General features: G+C 40.6%; 2 protein-coding genes across 2 annotated transcripts in view; one reads left to right on the top strand and one right to left on the bottom strand.

Moving 5' to 3' along the window:
* Positions 1-3,544: 3,544 nt before the first annotated feature.
* On the bottom strand, positions 3,545-5,212 carry C2CD4A (C2 calcium dependent domain containing 4A). The gene is made up of 2 exons (XM_053670137.1): positions 5,191-5,212; positions 3,545-4,703 (listed from the first exon to the last, which is right to left on the bottom strand). Exon 2 carries the CDS (start codon positions 4,652-4,654, stop codon positions 3,545-3,547), a length of 1,110 nt encoding a protein of 369 aa, XP_053526112.1. The 5' UTR covers positions 4,655-4,703; positions 5,191-5,212.
* Positions 5,213-12,427: 7,215 nt separating this feature from the next.
* The window catches only part of VPS13C (vacuolar protein sorting 13 homolog C), a 176,367-nt gene continuing 164,731 nt past the window's right edge, over positions 12,428-24,063 (top strand). Inside the window, exons 1-2 of the mRNA XM_037151046.2 lie at positions 12,428-12,598; positions 23,882-23,925. Of these exons, the coding sequence (XP_037006941.2) occupies positions 12,499-12,598; positions 23,882-23,925 (144 nt within the window). The 5' untranslated portion in view covers positions 12,428-12,498. The remainder of the gene's footprint in view (positions 12,599-23,881; positions 23,926-24,063) is intronic.

Below are 24,063 nucleotides of genomic sequence, written 5' to 3' on the forward strand. Positions count from 1 at the left end.
GAGACAAAACAAAGATTTAGAACCAGACTCAGATATGGTACCGATTTTGAAATGATAAAACAGGGAATTTATAATAACTATGATTAATATGTTAAGGACTCCAGTGGAAAAGTAGAAAATGTGCAAGAGCGGGTTGGGAACATAAGCAGAGAGGTGGGAGAAAATCAAAAGGAAATGCTAGAATTGAAATCCTTCAACAGAAACGAAGGAAGATTCTGATGGGTTCACCAATGGACTGGATACAGGCAAAGAAAGAATCAGTGAGCATTATGATATGTCCATAGAAACTTTGCAAACTGAAATGCAAGGAGAAAAAAGAATGAAGAAACCCACCTAGAACAGAACACCCAAGAACCGTGAGATAATTTCAACAGATATAGTTTATGAATAATTGGAAAACCAGGAGGAGAAGAAAGAATGGAATAAATGAAAGAGTTGGTTACCAAAGAGCACATATAGGAAACTAAGAGACCACCAAGGAACATAAATAACAAAAAATCTACATGTAGGCATATCTAATGCCGGAACTAAAAGATCTCAGAGACGTGTGCTAATATCCGATTATATTATACCCACATACCATATATTATTGCTTTAACATTATAGAGACTTCTTGGTACCCATTTTTTGCTCTTTTAACATCTTTAAGCATCTTTACCAAAAATAGTATTTTGACCTAAGTCCTGGGGAAAATGTTTATTACCTGTTGAAGTGTGTGTAAAAGGAAATTAGGTCCTCAAGAAGAAATCTAGCTATGTTTGAGCCACATTAAAGCTAACATTTTAGGTGTAGAATGCATTATCATCGCAAAACCAAATGCCAAAGCTGTTGATTTTATGTTTAAATTCACACTTAAGTAATGCTTTTAAACCTGGTATATCGCCAGACTGTTTTTTCTTTGCATGTGTTCATATTCAAGGGGCAAGAATGTGCCCTATCATTTGTGAAGAAGACCCACGTGTCTAAAGCCCAATGAGAAACATGACAACTCTTAACAGTTTTCTGCAACCTACATGCGGTTGCCACACACTCCCAAGCTTCTTTACTACCTGGAAAAGTTTTTTTTTCTGTTTTCTCTTTAATACAAATATTTTTGGCACCAACTACACTCAAGTGGCCGTATTTAGTTATTTCATGATGTGAATCCTCACTACCATCTGATGGTAGCACACATCTTCAAGGTTATTGGGTTCTGGTATTAGATTGGTCTTAATATTCAGTTGAGATGGTCTAATGGGACAGACCCACTTACAAAACACTTGAAGAATCCACTAGAGGGCAGCAAAGCACAAACCAAATATAAATATGTCGGCCCTGTCCCCAGGCTGCTGTTATCACACACACAAAAATTTATATTGCAAAGATACCTTAAATGCAAAAAATTTAAGTTAGTTCAGTGATATAAAATAATTTATGTACAAATGTTTCTCCTTTTATTATGAAACTAGCATTCCAAGGTTAAAAAGCAAAATGAGAATAGAATCGACTCCAGTCCCAGCGCTTTTACTAACTGTGATTTCAGGTACAATTCGCCTCTCTGGCCCTTTTCTCTAACACATGAGTTGCACAAAATGATTCTTACTGTTTTTTCCACTTTAAAATTCCACTGTTTTGTGGTTTATGATTCTATTTTAGTAATTTTTTAATTCTGTTGTTTAGGCTTTTACATTATTTGACCAACCATAACTTGACAGATGATATTAGCGGAAATCTGTTTGGAAATACCCACTGTTATTTCACGGAAAATTTAGGTCCCTGAAATGCACTGATTTACCTTTTTAATGAAATCATACTTCTGCCCCCAAACTATTATTTGTATACAATCTAGTGACAATGGTGATTGTAATGTTTTCTGGAGTAAGATTTTACTATTTAAGCCACTGAAGTATTTTTATTTGCAGAAAAATAAAACCCAACAATCACCTTATATGTAGTGGTTTTCTCCCTTTTAAAGTATCTCCATTACTCAACCGAAGTTCTGAAATCAGGAAGGTTAATCATTTAAAACAATAATTGCTGCCTTGAAGGCCCCCCACAATGGTGACTTTGACTACAGAGGAGAGTGGGACAGGTCTGAGCTGCTGTTGTGTCGCCACTCGTTTGCACAACCCCTCCTAGCATCTGGATGCGGTTGATTTTGACAGTTAATGAATTCACAGTTACTCTTCACATGTATTGTGATACCCAGCACAATAACCCATTTTCAGTTTGTACCTCAGTTGTGACTGCAGTGGAAACTCTCTAAATAGCATTTTCCGTGAGCACCAATGGATAAAGCTGTCAACAGTTTAGTGAAAGCAGAAACCATTTCTGCTCCAAGTCTGATAATGTCATAGTTAACACCACACCACACATTTAAATATTTTTAAATAGGACATATTTTCCTCCTATATGCCTAAGAAAGGAAGAAATATGCCTGTCTAGCACTGAATGTGATGGATGAAGGAAAATCATCCTTCAAAACAAACTACACCTATTATTATCAACAGCCTGAGGTAGAACACTGTTGTGGGTACACTCTTGACTTCTTGCCCTGACATGTTAGCATATGTGGTGCCAATACGACTGGCACTCCTTTCCCTCTGGAGGCCAAGTAGTTTTCTCTTCAGAATCCTAGACTCAGCTCATCTCAATGTGCGAAGTCATTATCATGAGATGAATTACTCATTTGACTGATTTGCTTGTACACCGGAGGGTGAGGAATGCGGGGAGACTCCAACCTCAGCGTTCACAATGTTAGATAAGGCTGACTTCTCACAGCGCTAGTGAGGTGAGCCCTCCAGACACCGCGGTATCACTGACGGAGTGATGAGTACAATACTGATTGAGCGGCTGCAGATCCTGACTCTGCTCTTCATTCCGTGCCTCAACCTCCACGTCCTAGAATGAGATTGCAATGCCTACTTCTTAAGGGCGCTTTTAAGAATTACAAGTTAACACTTGTAAACTATTATGTTATTTAAGCTTAGAATATGGAAATGGTTTTAATTCCTCCAAAGCTTTTCTAACAAGATGTTGCCAAGAGTATCAGCTGGGAATTCCATCTAATTCTCTGTTGAACTTGGACAAGTCACTTCACCTCTCTAGGCCCCACGTTCTTATCTAGAGTCTTAAACAATGCGTCAAAAGTAGAAAGTCCTCTAAGATGATTTCAGGGGATGTTGCGGAATGAGCAAATGGCAAAGGGAGGAGGTTGGAGCAAATAGACCGAAAAGAAACCCTCTGGTTTTAAGATCTCATGTATCTGTCTCCCGGTATGACTGTAGGAAACAAATGAAATGCAATTAATCAGCTATCTGCATTTGGAAACCCTACTGCAGAACACCACACCATTTGGTAAAAAGAATTTTGAATGTATCTACACAAAATGTAACATCCTCTTTGGTGATAATTAATGCAGTATAATCTCGGCCAAAATTACACCACTTGAAGGCTTCCGTAGACGAATAAATGACATTTACTTTGTACAAAGTGGCTGTCAGTGTCCGAGAGTCCCCAGCAGGCAGAAAGCACCCCTCGGGTAGGGCCTGAGGCCTGGGAGCCCTCAGGGCAGCAGGAGGGAGCCCAGCAGCAGCTCTCTCTGGCCACGGCCCTTCTTCTCAGCCTGCACACGAACGGCCAGGTGGCGTACTTCGTCCTCCGAGAGTCCATCGAAGCGGAAGTCCTGGCCGAAGACCGCCTTGCGGCTCCCGGGCATCACGGTGCTGCGCTGCTGGCGTGTCTTGCCGGGTGGCTGCGGGACCAGGCTGCGGACTGCGAGGGGCTCGGCGGCTCCTCGCGTCGGGCCCTCGGGGCGGAGCCGGGGAAGGCGGAGGTGCCGGCCGGCCGGACTGTACTTGGCAGCCAGGCGCAGGGCGCCGCCGGTGCGACCCAGAGCCACGATATCCTCGGCTTCTAGGCACTCTGGCCGCGGGCCAGGGGACAACGGAGGGACCGCGGAGAGGGTCCGGGCCGACGACCCCGAGTCAGCCCCGCATTCCTTATTCTCAGCCTCGACCCCGCTGGACACAGAGCGGGCGCAGGCTAGGTCGTGACTCCCCGAGGTCTTCAGCGCGCGGTTCAGCAGCCTTTCGGAGGCGCCCAGGAGGTGGTGGCCCCGGGGACGTAGAGCGCGTGTATTGTGGGGCGCGCGGGGACAGCGGGGAGCCGTGGGGATGGTGTCTGGGGCTCTACCAGGGGTCTGGAGGGGGGCGTCTCCTCCTCCCTCGCCGTGGTAGGTGGGGGCCCGGGGGCGGAGAGCGGGCGGGGCGGCGGGCTGCAGGTGGAGCGCGGCTGCTCCGGGGTCCCCGAGGAAGAGCGACTCCTTGCGGCGGGTGTGCGGGCTCTCGAGCAGCGCGCAGAAGCCGTAGGCGGTGCGCGTACGGGGCAGGTGAGGCAGTGAGAGCGCAGCTTGGGACCGCGGGTCCCAGTCCGTGTGTCCGGCACCGTTGTCCGTCCCTGCTTTTTTCACCCAGGATTTTGGGACTGCAGCTAGGGCGGGGCGGGGCACTAGTCTCGGGGGTATGCAGAACTCAGGGATGCTGTTTGGGGTGAGGACGTTTGCGCACAGGGCGGGCGTGTTGGCGGTGGTTCTGCCGGCCAGACCCTGGAAACGCCGCTTTCCGCCCCGCAGGAGGCGCTGGGGGCCCAAACAGAGGTGTTCCAGGCACGACATCAAGAGGCAGGTGCGGGGTCTGGGCGACTCTCTGCTGGAGCTGATCTGCCTGCGATGCACAAGCGCACAAGGGTTGTCAGAGAGCCCCACTCCCAGGGCACAGCGATTCCTTTCTCTTCTACTTTTGGGGTGTCTTCTCCTGCCTCCCTCAGGACTAGGTGAACTACTTCCTCCCCCACCCCCACTAATCCTGCTGCTATTGTAAACTGCTTTGGTAACTGAAAAACAACCGTTCTTTTCTTCTGCCTCTATTCCGTAGTCTTGTACACTAAGGAGCTTATTGCTTTAATCTCGATCTGTCCTAACTGGACTAAAGTGGAAATTCTCAAAGTGTTAGCCTTGTGCTCTCCTGGTTGCCAAGAGGTGCTTTGCTTGTGCAGTTGTTTCCCGAATCCTTGGATTATTGCAATAGTCTTCAGAGAGAATTAAAATAATTACCCCCTGCAGGCCGTTCGCCTTGTCTCCCTTTTTAAGTGCAAGGAACCTCAGATGAACCACGGGGGATTAAGCAAGGGTTTGGGTCCCACGTAATGTACCTGAGGTCCAGCGTCCGATGGGTCTTGCACCCTTCTTTCTGCCTGCGGCACTGGCCTGGAGGGACTCGCAGCCTCTGGGAAATTCAAAGGGCGCGCGGCCGGTTCCGTACTAAAGTACAAGGACAGCCGGCCAGAGCCTTTATACCTGGGCCCTGGAACGCCTGCCAATGAGCGGGCTGGAGTGACACTGCTTGGTAACCTGACTCTAGGCCTCCCCCACCCAAGTTCCTTATGCCACGTGGCTGGATCCGCTGCGCAAATACAAGAGATGCAGTTCTTTTCCTCTCCTGCTTGGGGCGGGGATGATATCCTTAGAAATTCTGAACAAGTTTCTCTTTCCTCAGGTGCAAAAGAGGGCTAACTCTTTACTATATTGCAGAGTCATTGCGAGGACCCAGGGACACAGTGACTGTGAATGCACAGCACTCTACACCTGTTACTGAGAGAAGGTGAAAGTCGGTTTTGTTTTGTTCTTGCTTGATACCCTCTCCCAAATCGGGCCTTTCCGTGCCCAGCTTTTGAAATTTCTTGTTTTCCGGTTTTCTTTTCTGATTTCAAGTGATTTATCTTTGTTGATTATAAATCACTCTGGGGACGGGAACTTTATGGGGTGGCTGAAAATATTCCACATCTTGATCTGGGCGGGGTTACAGGGGTGTATCACCATGTAAAAAAATCATCTAGTACACATGAATGATTACATCTAAGAGTGTATGTATCTTATACCTCTATGTTTCAAACAAGCACAACCCACTTGAGGCCTCCAGGTCCCAGTCCTTGTCCCCTGCCAGGCCACCAGTCCCTGCTGTTTTGACCCAGGAGTCCCAGAGTGCTGATTTTTGATTGGGAAAATATATTCCTGAATGAAACCAGGCTGTTGGAACCAAACTCTGGAGGCACCCTGACCACACTGGGCTTTCCTGGGCTGTGCCTACCTGAGACCCTCTTCTTTCCTTTTGAAACTTACATGTGTTCATTCAGTATGAGGGCTGCTTCCAGCTAGCTCAGGTTAAAGGATATCAGGATCATTTTGTTCAGTATTGAGTGCTTGCTAATTCTACCTAAGATACTGCCTTGCCAATTAATTGCTTCTCCAAGAATTTTTAATAAATTGAATTCATGCAAAGGGAATTTCAGAATGGGATCGTCTATTTTTATTTACAGGATATACATACATACACAGGCAGTATGTCTGATGACTTACATAAGTCTCTAGAATTGTCACATAAACCCTGCAAATTATGATAACTCTTAGTAACTTATCCAAGTTCACATCCTAATGGGAAGTGGAGGAAATGATACATACTAGTAGTCATAAATGAGTTGTTTCTGGCAGTAAACGAATCTAATCATGTGAAATACTTAGCACTGTGTTTGTCTGGGACATGGTAAATGCTAAATACATAGAAGCAGTGATCATTATTATTAATAAAAATAGAAGGGAGGTTGTAGAATATAGTGATTAAGAAAATGGGGTCTGAAATCAAATCTGGTATTGATTCCAGAATGGTTGCTCCCTATGCGACCTTGAACAAGTTACTTAACCTTTCTAAGCCACAGTATCAAAGGTAAAATTAGGAGGTAGAGCGTTTAGGAGGTAAGGGGATTAGTGACCTTATAAGAGAGACCCATCACGGTCATCATAACCTACCTATGGAGTTGTATGAATATATAATAAGACAATGAATATAAAGAATTTAGTATAGAGACTCTGACATACATAGTGTCAGATACTTATTATTGTTACTGAAGGGAGCAAAAATTCATTAATTCAATTATTCATTCAAAGTACTATTTACTGAATACTTCCTGGGTTCCAGCCACCATACTAGGCAGGGAGGTCCAGGCTGTCCGAGATCACATTGGCTATGTTCATCTGTCAGATGAGGAATGAAATGATGATGAGGGTGAAACATGTGAATTCCATATGGCAAAGGCAGGAATGAGAAGAGACTATTGAACATTACTTATATATTTAGTCTAGGGGGCAGGGTTGGTGAGTCCCCGGGTTTACCATGACCTTGACTAGCTACTTAAGGTCTTTATATCAGCTCCATTCCTGGTCAAAATTCTGGAGCCAGTGCTAAATCTATGGGAGAGTAATTGCCAAGTTATATACTTGTAAGCCACGTGCATGTGTTTTGACTCGCCTTTTCAGGCAATTGTGCTGTTAGCTCTACGTGGGAGACCCCGGGGAACCCTTGGTCAAACGGTGAGAGTCACAATCTGAGAAGGTGGCTGAGAGTTGCTAAGAGAGCCTATGTGGCGGTGGGAGAAAGGAAAAAAGCACCAGGGCATGAGAAATGACGTGGGGGTGAAGAAATATATACTTTGGAGGGAATCAAAAATGCATGAAATGCCTCTCACACAGTGAGTGGTAGCTAACAGTTACCAGTTATTGTGATAAAGGTTTGCTTGGCTGAGGATTAGCTGATTTACACATAGATTCCTTGAAAAACAATTCTCTTTTTGGCAAAGTAAAGCAGACTTGCTTTGTTTTTGTTAACAATTCACTGTCTTCAATAACACTTTAGAGGTATTTCCTGTGTAGGATTTCTTGAAAACAGCGGAGATGTATCCTTGCATGGCTGGTCTCTGTGACCACATTTGGAAGCACAAGCCATGTGATACTTGGGAGGATGGTGTAAAAGGGTGAGGCTGTGTGCCTGGAACACACAGACCTACTCGGAGGAAGACTGTGGTCATTCTGAGCTCATAGCTATGGCCATGGGGACATCCAGTGATGGAGCTGGCAAACAGTTCTGTGGAGTGAGCACAAATAGATCACCAACCATGGAGGGCAGAGGTGCTCTTGGAGTAGAAACAACCTGAATATTTAAACAGACTTAAAAAATAATATATAGCAGGTTTAATGCCAACAGAAACAAGTAGGAGAAAGCTTACAACCCAATAAAATACTGGAATTGTGATTTATCCAACTCATTCAATAGCACTGGAGTATGGAGTAATGGGAAGTGCAGAGCAGAAGTCTTGGGTTGTAGCTCTGATGGTCACTAACTCGTGGGATTAACTTGCGGGACTTAAGCAAGACCATTAATTCTCTCTTGCCACTCAGTGTCTCCTTCTGTCAAATAAGAGGGTTGGATTAACCAGAGGATACTTGTTTTCCCCTGGTTCTAACACTTGCATGGGGCATGGGTAAGGGAAAGTTAGAATTTTTATTTTTCTATTTCTTAAAAGCTTTTATTGGTTTACTTTTTAGAGAGAGGGGAAGGGAGGGAGAAAGAGAGGTAGAGCAACATCAATGTGTGAGAGATGTATCAGTCAGTTGCCTCTTGCATGCCCCTACCTGGGCACCTGGCCGGCAAGCATGTGCCCTGCCTGCCTGGGAATCAAACTGGCGACCTTTCAGTTCGCAAGCCAGCGCTCAAGCCACTGAGCCACACCAGCCAGTGCAGATCTTACTTTTCTGTCTTTAAGAAACAGTTGCGACTTTTTAAAGTGTCCCTAATTTTGACTTTTGTTTTTAACAGAAAAGACTATTTTGCTCATCTGTGTTTATTGCTTGATCTCTCATTGCAGTTAGTTTTGTAATTGCCTTTTTTTCCTTCTTTTTTTTTTTAAGAGAAGGAGGGAGGGAGCAAGAGAGGAAGAGAAACATCAATGTGAGAACTAAACATCATCAATTGGTTGCTTCTCCTATGCACCCTGACCAGGGCCCAAACTTGCAACCTAGGCTTGTGCTCTGACTGGGAATTGAACTGGCTACCTTTTGCTTTGCTGGACAATGCCAAACCCACTGAGCCACAGTGGTCAGGCAGGGCCCTCTCATTATTCTTAGTGAGAATTAATTTAAGAACTACAATGACTGGAATGTTCCTTTCCTTTAAATAACCTCTGTATCCAATTCTGCGAGTGAGCATAAATAGATCTTTGGCTATTGAGCTACACAGTGGTGTTTCTTGATATTAGTTATAGTTTGTTTTGGATAAGGACCGTAATTTCTTCTTCAAGAACTAGGGAGGTATTCCATTGTGTAAATATTCCATGGTTGTTTTATCCATGCATTTGGATTGACACTTGGGCTGCTTCCATATCCTGGATGTAAATGATGCTGCAGTGAACATAGGGGCGCTTAAGTTCTTTCAAATTAGTATTTTGGGTTCCTTCAGAATATTCCCAGAAGTGGGACTTATGGGCCAAAAGGCAGATCCATTTTTAATTTTTTGAGGTATCCCCATACTGCTTTCCATAGTACTTGGCCCTAAAAAAGAGAGTTTTACCCTTTGTGGCAGTATGGATGGAGCTGGAGAACATTATGCTAAGTGAAAGAAGCCAGACAGAGAAAGATAAATACCATATTTTACTCATATGTGGGATCCAATGAACAAACTGAATTAACAAGCAAAATAGAGAGAGACTCAGAGAGCAGGATGATGGCTAAGTGGGGGGATGTTAGAGGGCCAGAGGGAGTGAAATTTTCCACCAGGAAAACAGACTGCTGCACATGGACAGCAGTGCGGTGACTTGCAGGGGGAGGGCGGTGTAAGGGGACTAAATGGTAATGGGAACAATACAGTAAAAAATTTTTAAAAATCTGTGAGAAAACCAACAATAAATTTTATTTGTATATATAATTAGACTTAAAAAAGAAGTTGGGAAGACTTGGGGCATCACTGTATGCACATAATAATCAATCCTTGAAAGCATACTTAAAAAGGAAAATATTAAAATTTAAAAGCTTTTAATACTATATGGTAACTGCATTGTTTGTAGTGACAGTTTTGAGCTGAATTTCCACCTTGAGATTTTCAGTTCTGTCATTAATGTTTCAAAGTAATCTTTGGTGATTTAACTATAGTTATTGAATGAGAAAAGGGTGGCAGTGGTCCAGGAGCTGGAGGAAGTTAACACCTGCTGTATAGTTTTGGGTAAATCACTGAATATTTCTGACCTTTATTTCCTATAAAATAGGATGTATGTGATGATTACATGAAAGGACATAACTTGGTATAATAATGGCATGATAGCTCATGACATATAACTGAAGAAATATAATAAAATGGAATAATGCATATAAATGCACTCACATGCTTTATTTTTTCAAATGTATAAAGTGTCATAGAAGTACAAGGAATTATTCTTGTCAAAGGATGAGTATTTTCCACTTCTCCAACCATATCCCACTTCTGTTCCATTTACTTGATCTTTTTATTCTGCTCATGGCATCTTTCATATCATCTGTTATTCAAACATTGTTTCTAAACTTTTTATGATGCATGAGACCAGCCATACGAGAACTTCTGTTTTTTTGCATTCCCCTCAGTGCATAGCTGGTGGGAGTGTGCAAGGAGAGAGGGATTGTTGTAGGACAGGCATGGACTAGGAACAACTTAGGTACAGATTGAGAAGGGCTTCCTAAATACTGTAATGTTATTGGGTGTTTTTGATCAGGTGACTAATCTGAGCTCGTCTGTGCTTGGGAAAATAGCTTCAGTGCCAATGTGCAGATGGATGGAGAAGGAAAAAACGGAAGGCCAGAAAGCCAATTAGATGCTGATTGCATGGTTCGGGTGAGGCATAAAGATAATTCAGGAAATAAGGGGAAAGCAAAATGGACAGATTTGGCTGTTTTAATAGGTTGTGGATAATGAAAGAAGAAGTGCAAAGTGGCTCCTAGGTATTTTCTCAAGGTGAGTGAGCTAGGAAAAACAAATGATTAAGAATTCATTTTCTGGAGAAAAATACAATCAAGATTAGATCAAAAAAGAAAAAAGAATTCATTTTCTGTGTGCAGAAGTGGGGGATGAAGGTGGGTATTGATAGTACTGGTTAGTATTGGTTCTTTTATATTCATTTTACATAATATCAATTATAGACATTTGACTTTTTTTCTTCTTCTCCAATAGACTCTGAATTTAAGAAAATTTTCTTTTTGGTTCTGTCTTAGTCCTTTCAGGCTGCTATAACAAAGTTTTGTAGACTGGGTGGTTGGAAAACAATGCAAATTTATCACAGTTTTGAAGTCTGGGAGGACCAAGATCAGGGTGCTAGCCAATTCAGTCTGACGAGGGCCCATCTCCTGGTTCTTAAAAGGTGGTTGTCTTTCTATCTTTTCACATGGCAGATGGGGGAAGGAACTCTCTGAGGTCGGTGTTAGGGTACCTTCCATTCATAAGGGTTCTGCCTAATCACCCATCCAATCAGGACCTCCCAAATGTCCCAATTCTTAACATCATCATGTTGGGAGGTAGGATTTCAGCTTATGAATTTTGGGACACATTCAGCCTATAGGAGTTGTTTAACAACAAGTCACACAGTTTCTGAGATGTAATGTGTAGCAAAGCATTTAATAAATGTTAGGGACTACAAATAACCCATCATTTATGAGGTTTATTAGTTTCCTGTACCTTCACGGCTTTTTGAAATGTATTTTAGAAAAAAAGCCCGGTTCTGTAGAGAATTAAATTTTAAGAACTCTTAACATAAAAGTTCTTGAATTATAAAAGCCCTACTTTCAATGTTTTGCCACATCAGAGGCAGTTCAATGATAGCATGAAAGTGATATATAAATAACCCACCTAATGCAACCCACATGTAAGCTAAAAAAAGAAAGTACCACATTTTGTTCTTTATTTTCTTAATGAGGCAGGTAACTAAGGAGTGGTTCTAAGTTAATTAAGAGCGAATGAAACACTGAGGGAGTAACAGAATGAGTTAAGGACAAAATAAATATTCAGTTCCCATTCTATCTGCCACCTCGTGGTGCGTCTCTGTTTCTGCGCGTCCCACTTTTAAATAGTTAAAAGTGTCTTTTAAGGAAGCAAATGGAAGAGGAGACCTTGCCCTAGGCGGGGTTGATCCGTAGCAGGACAAGTATGCAGAACCTCTCATTCCCCGTCTGAAGACACATTTGCTCAGGTCTGAGAAGCGCCCATCCCCGTCTGCGGACCCGAGATCCACAGAAGACTAGGGCGAGGTAGCAGAGCGGCCACAGACCTATTCCTGTACTCAGTATCTCCTGCCTCCCTTCCATCAGTAAAAATCCTTTTTCTAGTACAGGCGCTCAGGTACAACCGTCAAAGGAGGCCCCAAACCGGTTTCCCCGCCGCCCCTCCGCCCGCCCCCGACTGGCCTGCGGGGCTAAAGCCGCAGGAGGATGGAAGACTGGCGCCGGGTCCAGCGTCTCCGAGTCCCCGACGGCAGCGCGCCTGCGCACAGGCGGGTCACGCGCGCTGCGCCGGGGCGGTCCGGCGCCCGAGGGGCTGTTCATTCGCCACGCTTACCACCGCCCACCGCTGCAGCCGGCTGTTCCGGCGCCTCCCTCCCCCGCCGCTGAGCCCCACCATGGTGTTGGAGTCGGTGGTCGCGGATCTGCTCAACCGCTTCCTGGGGGACTATGTGGAGAACCTGAACAAGTCCCAGCTGAAGCTGGGGATCTGGGGCGGTAAGCGAGAGGGCGCGGCCGGTGGGTTGCCGGAGCGGCCTAACGGGCCCTGCTGCGGGCTCCCCGCGGCGGCTCCCGTCCCGACCCTGCGCCCCGGGCCGCCCGAGACCTCGCCTCCGAGAGGGCGGTCAGCGGGGCCCTCTCGCTGGGCGGCAGGTGCGGGGCGCCGGGAGGCCTGTGGCTGCCTCTGCCTCTCCTGCGTCTGGAGTGACGGGGTCGGGCTGGGGAGGTCGGCGGAGGCGCGCTCGCGCTCCCCGGGTTCCTGGAGCCCAAGCCCCCGCCCTGCTCCGCCCTGCCTACCTTGGCGGGGGGGGTCCTCCCTTTGCAGCCCTTAGCGTGAGCCCTTTGGCTCCATAGCATAAAAAACCTTTTCTGTACCCCTACCGCGTGGAGTGAGGATGGTGGCGTGGTCGCACACGCGCCAATAAAGTGGCATCAAGGAAAAAGAAAATTGTGTTGGCAGTTATCTTCGCTGAAATTTTATAGCGATTTGGAGCTGGCTTCGTCCTCTGGGATTGCAGGGTTTGGGAAGGGATGGGCCGGGAATACCATTGCGAAAGGCGTGTGGGTAGGGCTTCTGGTTTTTAATACTGCCAGCTTCAGTAGAAGTGATTTCTTCTCATGGGGTTTACTTTTCCCTCAAAAAGAAGAGGACTTTCAGTTTTATTTTGGAGCAGTAAAAAAGAATTTAAGCCACGACCGGAAACCTCGTTAATGTGCATGGCTAAGAATTTAGCCAATGTGTCTGTCCTTAGGTTAGGGGGTGTTACCTGTGGATAGAGGTAGACAGTAGTATGTTTGCACTCTCTTAATTATTTGCACTAATTATGCGTCAAGCTTTGGGGACATAGGTACGGATACTTTCTAGCTCTACCAAAGACTTTTGGGAATTTTTGTCAAGTTTGGAGTGGAATCAAAAGAATTGCTCAAAAGGATGGAGCGGCTCTTAGTCAACAAATAGAGTGTGGCTGTTGAGCACCTAAAATGTGGTTAGTGTGAATTGAAATTTGCTCTAAGTATAAAATACACACCAAGTTTTGAAAATACTAAGGAGGAAGAATGTAATAATATCAATTTCTATGTTGATTATGTGTTGAAATGATAGTATTAGATTGGATTAAATACAGTGTAGGAAGGGAAACTCAAAAAAACCCCTGGAATTATCTTCTGGGGGCAGGCCCCTTGTACAGGGCCATCTGAGTTGAGTGTTCTAGGATCCCCTCTGTATCAGTGAACCAGGTGGCATTGTGAGAGGCTGGGTTCAACTTCAGTGTTTTTTTTTTTTTTTAACACCGTTTCACCATGTTTGCCCATTTCCTGATGGATGATTTACTAGTCCCCTGGCCCTCACCACGCTGAGTCTTCAGCAGCTTTTGACCCCAAACAGCATGATCCCGTGCCCCACCCTGGCTATTTACCCAGTCTCTCCCCAAGTGCTTTTTTTGTTTGTTTGTTTCCCTGATGGAAAAAGTCCTCAAAGTGAAACATTTTGGTGATGTGGAAGAGGTGAAACGAAAAACGGAAAAGGCATCAAAGTCAACAAGTTAAAAAACTGTTCTGAGCCGTGGAAAAAGCGTCTCCATAGGTGTATTGCATCAAATGGAAAGTATGCTGAAGGTGACTGAAGTTTTTAAACGTGTAAGAATAAATACACAATTTTTAATAAATAAATTCCGTTTTTTGGTCCCTTCTTGTATTAAAATTTATTCCGTGTTTCTTTTTACCTTAAAAAACATACTTGACCCTTGAATGTGTTTGAACTAAGTGGGTCCACTTACACTCAGTTTTTTAAACCTGTCTTGTTCAAGGGTCAACTGTAATTACTTATGTGAACGGCATATATTTATATTGGGCAGTGTTGTTAAGAGAACCATGGAGTGCTACCTTGAAGTGTGGAGCAGACTGCTTTTAATCCTGATCATTGATTGGTTCAGTGTACTTTGCCCAGCAGTACATACTTTGTTCACATGCCCCATATGAAGAAGGAGACATTTAAGGAATTAAATGCCCACTGCCTTCTGCAGGAACCAAGTATTTCTTCAACATACTGTGAAATAATACAAATTATTCCTTCTAGTTTGTAAACATCATATGAAATCTGAAAAGGTACTGGGCATTTAGGAAACCTGGATTATAGGTTGTGTTGGACAAGCCATTTACCTTACTGGGCCTATAACATTGTGCCCTATTTACCTCAGACAGTATTTTTTAAAGATAAAGTTTATTTTGAAGAGTCCCTCACTACCAAATCTTATTTTCTTTTTTATTTTTCTTCAAAATTAGGGATTGGAGTAGGTAACATCTGAGGGTCCTTCCACTGTCAATGCTCTGTAATTCTAATGTAAATGTTTTTACTGTGAAAATTTGAAGTATACTGCTTGAAGATTTTGAACTTTTTCACAACTGAAATGAAAATGACATAATTTTATTTCATTTACTCCACCTTTTTTTGGGGGGGCAAGATGTATGAAAAAAACTTTTTTTCCCATCTTGTTTTCTTCCTTTTAGAATAAGGTATTGTGCCAGTGGCCATCAACTTCATAGTAGGCCTGAGCAAATAAACTTTTTTTTTCAGGAATCATATCCAGTGGAAGTCCAATCAGGGACTCCCTCCACTGTGAGTCCACTGCTGTCCTGTTTTGCTGTCTTTTATTTTTGTGTTTGTTACAAAGAAAGCTTGAAGTCAAACTTTTACCATTTTTGCTCAGAACATTTTATTTATAACACAATTGCCCTATTAAAGTAGAAAGGTAAAATATGTGAGTTGGCTATTTCTAGTCTTTGAAAATATCCTTGAAGGAATTTAGACTATTAAGGTAATAAACAAGTGGGAATAGTAAGTCAGTTTAATAAAATAGCTGATCTTTATACACCCTCGGTATAGATGAATTTTATAAAGAATTGCAATTTTCACATAATCTTACTTGAAAACTATTTGCTTTAGTAAATAAGGTTCATATGCCATAAGTTTGGCTTTTCCAGTTTTTTTCTTGTTAACTTTTAACATCTTCAGAAAGGGAAGAATTCAGCCTGTTGAGTTTCACATAGGTGATCTTACTATTCCAAATGGTAACCTAAGTTGATACTTCTTCACTGGGGTATTTGACTAGGCTAAGTCAGTGATTTTCAACCAGGGATGACTTTGCCCCCTCAGGTAAATTAGGCAGCGTCTGAGACATTTTTGATTGTCACAGTAAGGGGTGGAAGTGTGCTGCTGGTATCTAGTGGGTAGACCCCAGGACAAAGAATTATCCAGCCCCAAATGTTTGCTGAGAAACCCTAGTCTAAGACTGTTTTTGCATTTATAGGAGACCATCAAGGTGCTGACCACAGTGTAGAAACAAGTAAATAAGGACCTAAAGGAAGTGTATCTCATGAAATCTATAACTAAGAAACAGATGTCTTAAGAAGTAACTGAAACATAGAGTGTTAAAAGGCATAACCGTTGCTTGGATGAAATCAGAAAGTAGTTTTAAGAATCAAAATGAAAAGGATCGTGCTGTATTTATATTCATATCTATGCATATATATATAGGTACATATATATATATATATATATATATATATACACACATGTATATTTCACAGTGAAATCCACAGTAAATGAAAAGTGGCAGAGTGAGAAGGATGGGGAAATTACCCAAATGTGTAAGATCAGGAAGTATTATGTGGATATTGTCTTTAAATTGGAGAAGCATACTTGAACTGTCAGTTTCCTTATCTGTGAAATGGAGGAAACACTGAGATAAAAAAATGTGAAAACACTTTGTAATTATAATCATTAAGTTGTTCTTACTGATAGAAATAGCGATACTAAACAAACCTAGCTGAGTGATTTAAAACAGCCTGTTTTGTTTTACCTTATTTTCATGAGTATGTTTCTTCTAGACTTTAGACTAGGTTTTTCATAGTCTGTAGTGTGATAATTTTGTGTAAAGTCAACACCATGTAGATAAACACTTCTTATTTCCCAAACAAATTTCTTAAAATAAACAAAACCAACCTATTTGCATTTAAATTTACACTTAACATACTTTTATTACCTGCCAATTACTTTGTAAGTCAGGTTTTCAAAGTTTTAGAAAAGTGCCTTGTGGCTCTATTGCTGCCTACGCAGATGGGAAGGTTTATCTAGATATATTGCACAGCCCTTGGCAGTTTGAGGTGTGTCCAAGATATAATTGTTTTAAGGGTAACAAATATTTGAAAAGGTATGTTGCATCTTACACAATTTGGTTTAAGTAGTATTGTTTGTTACGTAGAACCTTTTTCAATTTGATTTTTCAAAAATGATTGTGTAAAGTCAGGAAAATCCTCCATTCAGAATTCTGTTTCTCTTATTTCCCTTTGACCAGTAGAATGTTAGTTACTTAGAGGCCTTGATGTGTTGGATGTCAGGTGTGGCTGTAGTGACCAAGGGTAGGTGGTGCCAGATGGCGTGCCCTCAAAATTTGTAGCTCTGCCAACCAGGCTGAGCCTGTGCTGATTGATTACCATGCTTTCTGTCCTTCACTTCACCTGCCGGTTATTGTTGGAGCAGAGCAGCATAAGGAAGGAGGAAACCTGGACTCTAATTCCATCTTCCATGCCGCCTAAGTGTGTGGCTTTTGGCAAGTTACTGAACAGTGATCACTGGCCGCTTTATATAAGTGAGGGGGTTATTCAGGGTAATCTTTTCTGGCTTTAAACTTTTGTGATTTGAACAAGTTCAGAGCAGCGCGTGCTTCTTCATTAGATAAGTCACACTGCTACTTGCTCTGCTTTTACAGTAAGAACTGGTAGTCAAATAATGTATCTTTCTGCTATGTTCTTCCCTCAGTACTGGTGAAGAAGGGCCACAGTCATGAAATACGATAAGATAAATGAAGATAAATTGCAATCTTTTGGTGATGTTTGCAAATGCAAATCTATATATTACATTATCTTAATAGGTGACTGTAGGGAGCAAGAAACATCAGGCCTCTTTGCTTCTCTTTACCTTGACACACAAAACGTGGCACATCCAGCTATTTCTAAACTTGTAAAGGAATTTTTTTAGTCCTGTCCTCCCAGCCAACACTTGATGTGGTGAAGTGCATGTTTCTTATTAGCTTGTCTATAGCATGTAAAATAAACAATAAAAAATTTAATATTGTAATGTATATGTTTAGGCTCAGTTATCACCAATTAAAGCAATGCTTAAAATTTAAATTGAAAACACCTTTCCACAGATTTAAATAGCATCGAAGATTTTAAATTTACCTCTTTTTTAGAAGTAAAACTGGAAGTTGGTACTTTGATAACCTTTGTGCTTTGCCACACTGCTGTGAATCCCTGAAGTATACTTGAGAGGGGAAAGTTCAGTAGTCACGTGGCAGATTTTCTGCTTCCTTTGCCCAGACTTCTTGTTTCAGTAGGGAAATGGAAAGAGTAAGAGTTAATTGTTTCCTCCCCCTCTCCCACTTTCCCCTTCCAAGACAAAGTCACTCTGAATGCCTGTTAAAAGGTGTCTGTAGATGGTTAATTTGGGTTGAATAAGTTACATTCAACAGATATGAATTGCTACAGTATTTCCTTAAGTATTTACTAAAACAGTTACTAAAATAATTTAGTTTATTCTTTAAAAAACTGATCAGTCCTTTAGCTCACTTCTGTGGAAAATGAATGTTTAAATATGTTGATACTTTTAAATAAATTGATGTTTACGTTATAGATACGTAAAGGAAATCTTAAACAGACACAAAGCACTACATACTCTTTTTCATTATTTTACAGTATACAGAGCTTTTTTCATATTCTAGGGCATGACATTTTTATTTGTTGGTTTATTTTTTTGTTTTTAATCACAGTTTTGGATTCATTTCTATGTTTTATTTTAGGAATATTGACCAGGGAGTCAGGAGACACAGGTCTTTGTTTGTTCTTAGCACTGCCACAAATTAATTGTGTAACTTTAGGCTTTAATTTCTTCATGTGCCAGTGAGAGGGGATTAGGTTTTAAAGATCTTTATGGTCCTAAGGGGTCCTAAATCATAACTTGTGAATTTTTGTTTTTTATTTTTGGAAAAATGCAATTTTTAAAAAAGTACTAACACTGCCATTTTGCAGTGTTAGCTCCTGCTTGTATGTTTTCCACGGTGGTACTATACTGAGATAAACCTTGACTATCCAACCTTCTGGTTATTTTCTTGTTAGTTGCACTGATTTTAATTATCCTTTTGGATTTTGAGTTTCTCCACACTCTTAAAATACAAAAACCATACGTGAATCCACCAACTACACAGGGCTCTTAATGCTGAGTCTAATTCTTATATGGCATTTTATTTTCCTTCAAGGGAGATAGAATTATCTTCTGAATTAAAACCCTTTATCCTTTTTGCTGTTTTTTTTTTTTTTTTGGTAGGGTGATAGTGTGATGTTCTGAACACAGTGTTGCCATCAGATTTGAGGCCTGGCTCTACCACTTACTGTAGGGGTGTCCAACTCATTTTCACCAGGGGCCACATCAGTCTTGAGGTTGCCTTCAAAGGGCCAAGTGTAACTTCAACTCCGTAACAGCTAAGGAGTAGTTACATTTATACAGTCCTAAAGTTATTTTGGTCCTTTATAGGCAACTGTGAGGCTGATGTGGCCCCTGTTGAAAATGAGTTGGACACCCCTGATTTACTAGGTTGACGTAGTATTCATAGACCAGTCATTCAACCCCTCTAAGCCTTAGTTTCTTTGCTTAACCCACGTCTTGCCTCCTTCTCCAGGAGGCTGTGGAGATCAAGTAATGTAAAAGATCCAAGAAGTGTTTTCTAAAATGCAAAGGTTTATACTCTTATAGTTGTTTCTACCTGAGTATAATATGCGTCCTAAATCAATTAAGTCAATGTTTATTGAGCACCTACTATGAGGAGAATCAGAAAAGGGTTTGTAAATCAGGTTGGGGATTTATATAGTTAAGTGTTAAGTGCCATAAGAAAGGTAGAGCTAAACCTCTGTGAAAGTTCAGACAGATTATTCCTGACGGAAGGTATTGGACATCAGCACTGTATTTCTCACATTTACTGTGTAGGCTCTTACGTGATTGAAGAGCCATTCCTGGACCTAGGCAGGCTTGTTCCATAGTATGCCAGGACCATTTGATTTTTATTTATGAATATACTAACTTGGTTTTTTCTATGATTGAGCAAACATTTCTTTTTCTATTATATTTTTCTATTATATTTTTTGAGATGCCGCCAACTCGGTTTTACCTTGGTGTTATTTCCTAATCTAATGGATTTACTTCTATTTCTATCTTCTGGTTCATTAGTAAAAATCATTAGATAAATTTTGATCTAGTATTTACCCTTTTAAGGTACTTAAAATGTCTTTCAAGAGGAGCTTTGAAACTTATGTGCTTGACTCTCCAGCCATGTATGCTCATGCAAAAATGTTTGTAGTTTATTACTGAGAATCATACAGGGTCAAAATCAGAGACCTTCTCTTCTGAAGCACAGACTACATTTACTGCTTACTCTCACCCTTTAGGCCTGCCAGTCCATCATAGAAGAGAATTACTTTGTAGAATTTCCTTAGTTGTTTGTTACCTTGGTCTCCCAAATTTTATGGAATTAGAGATGGTGGATTGAGGGTTTGGCTTTAGTGCCTTCTTTGTTGGCAGAGTTAAGTTTATCCATCTCCAATTATTAGTTATTCCCCCGACCCCACTTTTAAGATTAGACTCAAATATTTACCCTTCTTCCAGTTTTTCAGGAACTTCCTATGGCCTCTGTGTATTCTTAGCCCAAGTAATCTGGCTATAGCAATAAAGTGACTGACAGGTGTATGAAATTATGTTTATCTTCATGTAGAAACGAAAAGCTAAATCTTAATCTTTTCCTCAGTATTCAGTTAAATATAAAATCTTTGTTATTTAGGAAGTTATTGAGTTTTAGGCTTCTAAATTAAAGAAGGCTTCTTATCTTATTTTAACAGAATTTTTGACATTCATAGGCCAGACAGTGAAATTCTTACATGCGTATCTGTAGAAAAGCACGTACTTTAGTGGAAGAATAATTGTTAGCACAGCGCCCTACCAGCTAAGGCTCTCTTCTACTGGTTGAGTGAATGAATGCACTTTCACCCTGTTGTTAATTTGAAATATGCTGCTATTCCTTCCCTTTTCATTGTATTAGGACTAGTGGCTCCTTCTTCAGTGCAAATAAGTTTTTGAATGTATCATTCTTATTTTATTGTTCTATTTACTGTTTGTCAGATAATTTTTCAGAGAGGAAGTATACATTTGTTTGCTAGATGCTAAATAGCAGAAATAGATATTTTTATGTGTCTGTAGATAAGGTAGATTTCAGATACAGAAGCAATTTATATCAAACATGAGGTCATATTGACATTAGAACTTACCTTTGTTTTGTTTCTCCACTTATTATAATTTGTATAATTTTAATATAAAAGTAGTATCTGATGATTATAAAAACTGAACATATTGAAAAACATGAGTAAGGAAATCCTTAAATCTTCCCCCCTAGTGATATTATCTTTTTCTTTATCTTTCTGAATACACTGTTGAACTCTGTCAGCCATACTGGGAGTTTTCAGTATTTCACATCTTATATAAATACCATCCGTTCATTAAAGGACCAAAGTGCCACAGCAGTACAGACAGCCCGCGTTTTATAAGGACACTTATATTTTTGTACAAACCGTGTTAGTGCTTTAACAGTGTTTAAAAAAATACTTCATATGTAATGCAGGTTACTTCAGAGATCACTTCTGGTGACACTTGATCCACTAGTTAAGTGTCACTGGGTCGAACAGTCAAACTTTATGAGCAAGTTTGCGAGTCTGCATGTGGGCCCTAGATCTTGTTCAACCCGTCTGGATTGCTTTAAGTACGTATAGCATCCGAGCAGGTCTCTTCTTTTGATTTGAATAGAGTTCCCAATTGTAATTTATTGTAATTTAACATTTGAAAGGATTAAATCCAGGAATATTTTTCTGTTGTATGTAGTTTTTGTTTACATGGTACTTAAGAATTTTTATCTTCAATTCACAAACACGTGTCAGTTTTCCATGAGTACCTTAATACCCCTACATTTGGTTAGTGATGACATCTTAGTCAGTTCTGTTTCCAGAATAACATTTTACTCTGACTCTACTTCAAATCTGAAGTTACTGCCTATTTCCAGCTTTAATTTCTCTTCAGTATACTGTAGAAGCTACCTGACCGCCTGTATTCTTTTCTTTCCTTTTCTTTACAGTAGCAGAAAATACTACTTACTGTATTTTCTTCCCATTTCTTACCTCCTTGTCTTCTTTAATTGCAGTTTTCAACAATTTATTTTAGAAAAATGTAAGTATACATCTACACAGAAAACGAACTGTAGCATATGGAGATAACCACTATGATTATAGTGTCTAGTCTTATAGTTGTTTGTTTTCTGTTTATGTATACACATATAATTTTTAAATTGGATTGATGTGGGCATTTTTTAACCTTTTTAAAAAACTTGATGTTTTGTGAACATTTTTCCATGTCTATTTTTTTCTCTATACTACAGATTTATTATAACTTATCTTTGCTTCTTGGACATTTAGTTCCTTAGTTCCTGCCTCCCTACCTCCCATCATCTATCCTTCCAGCCATTCTTTCTGCTGCTATTACCAACATTGCAATATCCTTGTAGCTACATTGTTTGGACAGTTTCATGGTTATTTTGAGGATTCTAGAGTGATGGTTCTAAAACAACTCTGATTTTGTCATCTCTGTTATACATATTTCATTTCTTCGTTGTCAGCAGTCTGAGCTTTTCATCCTAAAAACTGTTAGTCTGTCCTCTGCTAGGCTTTCTGACTTTACTTCTCTATTCTTTTCTCACACCCTCCACTTACACCAAACCTTTACTTGTGGTTTCTAAAATGTGCCTTACTCATGGATGTCTGCTTGCCCTCCTAGTTCTTCAGCTTTCTAGACTAAACTTTTTGTGAAATTCTTGATCTCTCTAGGCAGAGTTCCTTCTTTGCATCCTGTAAACTCTTTGTTTACAATAGAATATTTCCAAAATTTAAAAAATTTAGTCTCCTTCGCTAGGCTGTGAGCTCTTCAATGGAAGGGATGTTGTACTAGTCACCTCTCTCTCACCAGGACCTAACTCAGAGTGGGTGCTTAACAAGTGCTCATTGGAATAAATCTGAGGCCTGGGGAAAAGAAATCTCTAACAATGGCATAATAAAATGAAGTATACTTTTAATTCACTCCACAATACTGTGGGGAAAAATTTACTTCATTGAAAAATATTTATGAAGAATATAGGAAGCATAGTCCTTTTTAAAAGATAAATGTGTCATGAATGATTAAGAATATATATAAAACTTAATAATTTGATTATATTTAATGTTGAAACTATAGAGCTGTAACGAGAGATGTAAGTGAAAAAAACTTTTGCTTACATTTCTGTGTAAGAATATTTAAGTATTGTGTATTGACAAATATAGGTATTTAAATATATTTAAAATTTGAGTCATGTAACAGTATTATTACGACTTTAGTTTTATAACTTAGCACCTGAATATATTTAAGAAAAGTTGGATTAATTAAAGAATATTAGAACCAATGATCATTGGGAGGGTGTTCAGAGTTTTTTTAAAGGTTTTTGAAAAAGATTTTATTTATTTTTAGACAGGGAAAGGGAGGGAGAGAATTAGAGAAACATCAATGTGTGGTTGCCTCCTACATGGCCCCCACTGGGGACTTGGCCTGCAACCCAGGCATGTGCCCTGACTGGGAATCAAACCGGTGACCCTTTGGTTCCCAGGCAGGTGCTCAATCCACTGAGCCACTCCGGCCAGGGTGGTTATTTAGAGTTTTAAAAGATTAAAACCAGATTCTTGTAGAAAACATTCATTGACAACGTGAAGAAAAATTTGTGAGTTACAGGACCATTGATCTGTTGTAATAGTTATCTCTTCATGTCCTTGTTTTGAGATTTGGCTTAATCATTCAACATGCCGGATTCTTTTTTTTGTTGTTCTAAAGTTCTTCAGTCTGAAAGTCTCCAAATTCTGTCTATTTAAACTGTCTACTTAAATGTTAGGCAGTTTAAATATTTTGAAATTTCTTTTGCATTGGGCTGATCTAAAATATGTTATAACTAATAATTCTTGTCCATGTATAGCAAATCTTTTGTGCTAATAGCTTTTTAAGTTCTTGAAGTTTGCTTTCCTCACCATGGTCTTTTTAGCACTTAGCACAGTATTTGGTACTGACAGGCTTTACTTACTGGTATATTAACTTCATGTTTTCTTCTTTTTTTAAAGGTAATGTGGCTTTAGATAACCTGAAGATAAAAGAAAATGCTCTGGTAAGTTTAAACTGTGTTTATTACTCATTTAATTTGGTAAGGTCTTAGAAACCCTTCATTAAATCAGTGTCTGGTACCATAGTGGTTGAGTCACTCAAAGAAGGATTACCTGTTTAACTATTTACTGTAGGAAAATCT

This window comes from Artibeus jamaicensis, unplaced genomic scaffold, assembly GCF_021234435.1.
Source record: "Artibeus jamaicensis isolate MK-2021 breed Jamaican fruit bat unplaced genomic scaffold, CSHL_Jam_final contig_548, whole genome shotgun sequence".
In the NCBI taxonomy this organism is placed as follows: domain Eukaryota; kingdom Metazoa; phylum Chordata; class Mammalia; order Chiroptera; family Phyllostomidae; genus Artibeus; species Artibeus jamaicensis.

What these genes read in the sequence shown, in the direction of transcription:
- C2CD4A (XM_053670137.1), bottom strand. Translation starts at nt 4,654, where the DNA reads ATGTCGTGCCTGGAACACCTCTGTTTGGGCCCCCAGCGCCTCCTGCGG.